General features: G+C 45.5%; 1 protein-coding gene across 1 annotated transcript; it reads right to left on the bottom strand.

Moving 5' to 3' along the window:
• Positions 1–253: 253 nt before the first annotated feature.
• Positions 254–2,253, bottom strand: BOP1 (BOP1 ribosomal biogenesis factor; the record flags this gene model as incomplete). The annotated part of the gene is made up of 5 exons (XM_075849008.1): positions 254–644; positions 730–837; positions 950–1,034; positions 1,713–2,001; positions 2,073–2,253. Coding segments are annotated over 5 exons (817 nt in total), but the record flags the coding sequence as incomplete, so codon positions are not given.
• Positions 2,254–8,222: the final 5,969 nt, after the last annotated feature.

The following is an 8,222-nucleotide window of genomic DNA, read 5'->3' as shown; positions in this document are numbered from 1 at the left end:
GGAGGTAAATGTATGTGCCCCCCACCCACCCCCTGTGCGGCTGCAGGTCTAATGTTAGAAAAGATCCACATTCCTCCCAGATATTATTATTAACCTTATTAAAAGGTTTCCCCAAATTATCAGATCCCCAAATTGTGGCAAAGCCTGAACTCACCCTAGGACACCTCCAGCACAGAATAAGCCAGGGGCCCCTCCTGCATGACACGGCGGCGTGTGCGGACATTTACCATGTGAGGGGGAGGGGAGACATTACTGAGCAGGCGCCATAGCAAGTTTTATTATAAAACAAATCTTCTGAGCTGATGCAAAACATACAGGTGTGTATATACAGGGAGGACGTCACCTTCATACCGGGGGCCGAGCCCTGCGGGGGGGGGCTGTGCGGCCGACGAGGTGGAGGAGCAGTGACTGCCGCTTCTGTCCTGGGGGGTCCTTGCTGCCGCCACTATTCATCCTGTACCTCGGGGTTTGTGGGGGCCTCAGTCTCTGATTATGTGAACAGTCGGATAGTAGCATCAGCTCCAGAGGAAAAGACCCAGGGCTGTGTGGGGTGGAAGGCGACATCCAAGACGCCCAAGTCCCGGGTGATCTGGTGTCCTCGGAGGACTTTAACGGGCACAATGAGCGGATTCTGCAGGAGGTCGCTGCACGACAAGAGGAGACAGGTCAGACATTCAGAAACTCCAGATATAAAGGCGACAGGTGGAGCAGACCCGGCGTCTCACTTACTTGTAGACCATCCCATGGCACACAATGACGCTGCCGTCATCCGAGGCCGAGGCGAAGAGCGGGTACTGTCTGTGGAAGGAGACGGCGCGCAGAGCCTTCTTGTGGTGTCTGGAAAACAGAACGGCTCAGCGACGGCTTTAGAAGCAGAAACCCCCCCCATAATGTGATGACCCCCCCCCATAGCGTCCAGACCAAGGGGACCACCACTACTGACACCTACCTGAGAACCTTGTACGGTTTAGTCGATAGATCCATGTCAAACCAGGCCAGCTTAGAATCATAGCTCCCATAGATCAGATTGTCACCTGGGAAGAGACGAGACCAGAAGTGAATCCTCTAATATAACAGAGGGGTCTGCAGGGACACAGGACCCTGCACGCTGTATAATATAACAGAGGGGACTGCAGGGACATGTTCCCTCCTATCAGACATTTATTGGATATCCTCAAATTATCAGACAATGCGCTAAAAGGAACAGGACAGGAAAAACCAGATGCTGTGTTATGCCTAGTGAATGCCTGAAGGGGCGGAGCATGACACAGATTCTAAGAGCAGCTCCGCCCCCTCAGGCCTGTCTATTAGTCACTTATCCGCAGAGGTTCTTCCAGGCGCAGTCACACATGGCGGTTAAATATTGTGTTTTAACTTTTTATATTTTTCCTGTTTTTGTGGCATTTTTGGCAGCGCCGGTGTTTTCTGCTGCAGCAGCGTGAGCGGATCGTGTGTGAACATGACGCAGCGGCAGACAGGCCATCATCTCTTACACATGAGGAATACAAGACCTGCAGGACAGCGGACAGTCCCTCTCCCCTCCCCTGGGGTCACTCACCGGCGGGGTGGATGGGGGACAGTCCCTCTCCCCTCCCCCTCTCCTGGGGTCACTCACCGGCGGGGTGGATGGCGGACAGTCCCCCTCCCCTCCCCCTCGGTCACTCACCGGCGGGGTGGATGGCGGACAGTCCCCCTCCCCCTCGGTCACTCACCGGCGGGGTGGATGGCGATGCTGGAGATCCACTTGCAGTTGGCGAGCAGCTTCTTGGTCAGCTCCTGTTTCAGCAGATTGTAGACTCTTATGCATCTCTGCGTGGCCACAAAGAAGAACGGCCGCGTGGGGTGGAACTGGACCCGCTGGACCAGACCTTTGTTTTTGCGGAATGGGTTCTGGCTGCGCCTGCGGCTGAGCTGATGTATGAGAACCTGAGAGTTCCCATTATCTGGAAGAATGACCGCAAAATAGTCCCCGCGACCGTGCCACGTCACCTGCTTCACAGCCTGCGGGAGGAGAAACTGTAAGAGGCGCAGCAGAGGTCGCAGACAACACCTCCTGTCAGGGAGATTTCTACCTTCTCATGCGTAATCCGGAGCCGCAGTCCCTGCTCATAATCTGCTCCCTCTGCAGACACCCAGGTCACCGACTGCTTCTTCTCCTCCTCAGGCGGCTGGTACGCCTCCACATGCTGATCTGTGGAACTGCAGAGAAGACGATCTCCAAGACCGGGGTTCAAGATGACGACGGAGTGCTCCCTGAGGGAAACAATCAACATGTGACTGCGGATAACATACAAGAGCCGGGACATCAGAGGTCAGACAAGCAACATCCCACACATCATAATGCGGAGACCGTAAAGCGTCTGTCTTCACTAGCTGCACTCACTATTCTGCTGGTGGAGTCACTGTGTACATACATTACATTACTGATCCTGTGTTACATCCTGTATTATACTCCAGAGCTGCACTCACTATTCTGCTGGTGGAGTCACTGTGTACATACATTACATTACTGATCCTGTACTGATCCTGAGTTACATCCTGTATTATACTCCAGAGCTGCACTCACTATTCTGCTGGTGGAGTCACTGTGTACATACATTACATTACTGATCCTGTACTGATCCTGAGTTACATCCTGTATTATACTCCAGAGCTGCACTCACTATTCTGCTGGTGGAGTCACTGTGTACATACATTACATTACTTATCCTGTACAGATCCTGAGTTACCTGCTGTATTATACTCCAGAGCTGCACTCACTATTCTGCTGGTGGAGTCACTGTGTACATACATTACATTACTTATCCTGTACTGATCCTGAGTTATATCCTGTATTATACTCCAGAGCAGCACTCTCTATTCTGCTGGTGGAGTCACTGTGTACGTACATTACATATCCTGTACTGATCCTGAGTTACATCCTGTATTATACTCCAGAGCTGCACTCACTATTCTGCTGGTGGAGTCTCTGTGTACATACATTACATTACTTATCCTGTACTGATCCTGAGTTATATCCAGTATTATACTCCAGAGCTGCACTCACTATTCTGCTGGTGGAGTCTCTGTGTACATACATTACATATCCTGTACTGATCCTGAGTTATATCCAGTATTATACTCCAGAGCTGCACTCACTATTCTGCTGGTGGAGTCACTGTGTACATACATTACATTACTTATCCTGTACTGATCCTGAGTTACCTCCTGTATTATACTCCAGAGCTGCACTCACTATTCTGCTGGTGGAGTCACTGTATACATACATTACATTACTTATCCTGTACTGATCCTGAGTTACATCCTGTATTATACTCCAGAGCTGCACTCACTATTCTGCTGGTGGAGTCACTGTGTACATACATTACTTATCCTGTACTGATCCTGAGTTATATCCTGTATTATACTCCAGAGCTGCACTCACTATTCTGCTGGTGGAGTCACTGTGTACATACATTACATTACTTATCCTGTACTGATCCTGAGTTACCTCCTGTATTATACTCCAGAGCTGCACTCACTATTCTGCTGGTGGAGTCACTGTGTACATACATTACTTATCCTGTACTGATCCTGAGTTATATCCTGTATTATACTCCAGAGCTGCACTCACTATTCTGCTGGTGGAGTCACTGTGTACATACATTACATTACTTATCCTGTACTGATCCTGAGTTATATCCTGTATTATACTCAAGAGCTGCACTCACTATTCTGCTGGTGGAGTCACTGTGTACATACATTACATTACTTATCCTGTACTGATCCTGAGTTATATCCTGTATTATACTCCAGAGCTGCACTCACTATTCTGCTGGTGGAGTCACTGTGTACATACATTACATTACTTATCCTGTACTGATCCTGAGTTACATCCTGTATTATACTCCAGAGCTGCACTCACTATTCTGCTGGTGGAGTCTCTGTGTACATACATTACATTACTTATCCTGCACTGATCCTGAGTTATATCCTGTATTATACTCCAGAGCTGCACTCACTGTTCTGCTGGTGGGGTCACTGTGTACATACATTACATTACTTATCCTGTACTGATCCTCAGTTACATCCTGTATTATACTCCAGAGCTGAACTCACTATTCTGCTGGTGGAGTCACTGTGTACATACATTACATTACTTATCCTGTACTGATCCTGAGTTACATCCTGTATTATACTCCAGAGCTGCACTCACTATTCTGCTGGTGGAGTCACTGTGTACATACATTACTTATCCTGTACTCATCCTGAGTTACATCCTGTATTATACTCCAGAGCTGCACTCACTATTCTGCTGGTGGAGTCACTGTGTACATACATTACTTATCCTGTACTGATCCTGAGATACCTCCTGTATTATACTCCAGAGCTGCACTCACTATTCTGCTGGTGGAGTCACTGTGTACATACATTACTTATCCTGTACTGATCCGGAGTTACATCCTGTATCATACTCCAGAGCTGCACTCACTATTCTGCTGGTGGAGTCACTGTGTACATACATTACTTATCCTGTACTGATCCTGAGTTACATCCTGTATTATACTCCAGAGCTGCACTCACTATTCTGCTGGTGGAATCACTGTGTACATACATTACTTATCCTGTACTGATCCCGAGTTATATCCTGTATTATACTCCAGAGCTGCACTCACTATTCTGCTGGTGGAGTCACTGTGTACATACATTACATTACTTATCCTGTACTGATCCTGAGTTATATCCTGTATTATACTCCAGAGCTGCACTCACTATTCTGCTGGTGGAGTCACTGTGTACATACATTACTTATCCTGTACTGATCCTGAGTTACATCCTGTATTATACTCCAGAGCTGCACTCACTATTCTGCTGGTGGAGTCACTGTGTACATACATTACTTATCCTGTACTGATCCTGAGTTATATCCTGTATTATACTCCAGAGCTGCACTCACTATTCTGCTGGTGGAGTCACTGTGTACATACATTACATTACTTATCCTGTACTGATCCTGAGTTACCTCCTGTATTATACTCCAGAGCTGCACTCACTATTCTGCTGGTGGAGTCACTGTACATACATTACATTACTTATCCTGTACTGATCCTGAGTTATATCCTGTATTATACTCCAGAGCTGCACTCACTATTCTGCTGGTGGGGTCACTGTGTACATACATTACATTACTTATCCTGTACTGATCCTGAGTTACATCCTGTATTATACTCCAGAGCTGCACTCACTATTCTGCTGGTGGAGTCACTGTGTACATACATTACTTATCCTGTACTGATCCTGAGTTACATCCTGTATTATACACCAGAGCTGCACTCACTATTCTGCTGGTGGAGTCACTGTGTACATACATGACATTACTTATCCTGTACTGATCCTGAGTTATATCCTGTGTTATACTCCAGAGCTGCACTCACTATTCTGCTGGTGGAGTCACTGTGTACATACATTACATTACTTATCCTGTACTGATCCCTAGTTATATCCTGTATTATACTCCAGAGCTGCACTCACTATTCTGCTGGTGGAGTCACTGTGTACATACATTACTTATCCTGTACTGATCCTGAGTTATATCCTGTATTATACTCCAGAGCTGCACTCACTATTCTGCTGGTGGAGTCACTGTGTACATACATTACATTACTTATCCTGTACTGATCCTGAGTTACATCCTGTATTATACTCCAGAGCTGCACTCACTATTCTGCTGGTGGAGTCTCTGTGTACATACATTACATTACTTATCCTGCACTGATCCTGAGTTATATCCTGTATTATACTCCAGAGCTGCACTCACTGTTCTGCTGGTGGGGTCACTGTGTACATACATTACATTACTTATCCTGTACTGATCCTGAGTTATATCCTGTATTATACTCCAGAGCAGCACTCTCTATTCTGCTGGTGGAGTCACTGTGTACGTACATTACATTACTTATCCTGTACTGATCCTGAGTTACATCCTGTATTATACTCCAGAGCTGCACTCACTATTCTGCTGGAGGAGTCACTGTGTACATACATTACATTACTTATCCTGCACTGATCCTGAGTTATATCCTGTATTATACTCCAGAGCTGCACTCACTGTTCTGCTGGTGGGGTCACTGTGTACATACATTACTTATCCTGTACTGATCCTGAGTTACATCCTGTATTATACTCCAGAGCTGCACTCACTATTCTGCTGGTGGAGTCTCTGTGTACATACATTACATTACTTATCCTGTACTGATCCTGAGTTATATCCAGTATTATACTCCAGAGCTGCACTCACTATTCTGCTGGTGGAGTCTCTGTGTACATACATTACATATCCTGTACTGATCCTGAGTTATATCCAGTATTATACTCCAGAGCTGCACTCACTATTCTGCTGGTGGAGTCACTGTGTACATACATTACATTACTTATCCTGTACTGATCCTGAGTTACCTCCTGTATTATACTCCAGAGCTGCACTCACTATTCTGCTGGTGGAGTCACTGTATACATACATTACATTACTTATCCTGTACTGATCCTGAGTTACATCCTGTATTATACTCCAGAGCTGCACTCACTATTCTGCTGGTGGAGTCACTGTGTACATACATTACTTATCCTGTACTGATCCTGAGTTATATCCTGTATTATACTCCAGAGCTGCACTCACTATTCTGCTGGTGGAGTCACTGTGTACATACATTACATTACTTATCCTGTACTGATCCTGAGTTACCTCCTGTATTATACTCCAGAGCTGCACTCACTATTCTGCTGGTGGAGTCACTGTGTACATACATTACTTATCCTGTACTGATCCTGAGTTATATCCTGTATTATACTCCAGAGCTGCACTCACTGTTCTGCTGGTGGGGTCACTGTGTACATACATTACATTACTTATCCTGTACTGATCCTGAGTTATATCCTGTATTATACTCCAGAGCTGCACTCACTATTCTGCTGGTGGAGTCACTGTGTACATACATTACATTACTTATCCTGTACTGATCCTGAGTTATATCCTGTATTATACTCCAGAGCTGCACTCACTATTCTGCTGGTGGAGTCACTGTGTACATACATTACATTACTTATCCTGTACTGATCCTGAGTTACATCCTGTATTATACTCCAGAGCTGCACTCACTATTCTGCTGGTGGAGTCTCTGTGTACATACATTACATTACTTATCCTGCACTGATCCTGAGTTATATCCTGTATTATACTCCAGAGCTGCACTCACTATTCTGCTGGTGGAGTCACTGTGTACATACATTACTTATCCTGTACTGATCCTGAGTTACATCCTGTATTATACACCAGAGCTGCACTCACTATTCTGCTGGTGGAGTCACTGTGTACATACATGACATTACTTATCCTGTACTGATCCTGAGTTATATCCTGTGTTATACTCCAGAGCTGCACTCACTATTCTGCTGGTGGAGTCACTGTGTACATACATTACATTACTTATCCTGTACTGATCCCTAGTTATATCCTGTATTATACTCCAGAGCTGCACTCACTATTCTGCTGGTGGAGTCACTGTGTACATACATTACATTACTTATCCTGTACTGATCCTGAGTTACATCCTGTATTACACTCCAGAGCTGCACTCACTATTCTGCTGGTGGAGTCACTGTGTACATACATTACATTACTTATCCTGTACTGATCCCGAGTTATATCCTGCATTATACTCCAGAGCTGCACTCACTATTCTGCTGGTGGAGTCACTGTGTACATACATTACATTACTTATCCTGTACTGATCCTGAGTTATATCCTGTATTATACTCCAGAGCTGCACTCACTATTCTGCTGGTGGAGTCACTGTGTACATACATTACTTATCCTGTACGGATCCTGAGTTACATCCTGTATTATACTCCAGAGCTGCACTCACTATTCTGCTGCTGGAGTCACTGTATACATACATTACATTACTTATCCTGTACTGATCCTGAGTTACATCCTGTATTATACTCCAGAGCTGCACTCACTATTCTGCTGGTGGAGTCACTGTGTACATACATTACTTATCCTGTACTGATCCTGAGTTATATCCTGTATTATACTCCAGAGCTGCACTCACTATTCTGCTGGTGGAGTCACTGTGTACATACATTACATTACTTATCCTGTACTGATCCTGAGTTACCTCCTGTATTATACTCCAGAGCTGCACTCACTATTCTGCTGGTGGAGTCACTGTGTACATACATTA

The sequence above is a fragment of the Rhinoderma darwinii genome, unplaced genomic scaffold (assembly GCF_050947455.1).
Source record: "Rhinoderma darwinii isolate aRhiDar2 unplaced genomic scaffold, aRhiDar2.hap1 Scaffold_620, whole genome shotgun sequence".
NCBI classification, from domain to species: domain Eukaryota; kingdom Metazoa; phylum Chordata; class Amphibia; order Anura; family Rhinodermatidae; genus Rhinoderma; species Rhinoderma darwinii.
This window is presented reverse-complemented; position numbering and strand designations above follow the sequence as displayed.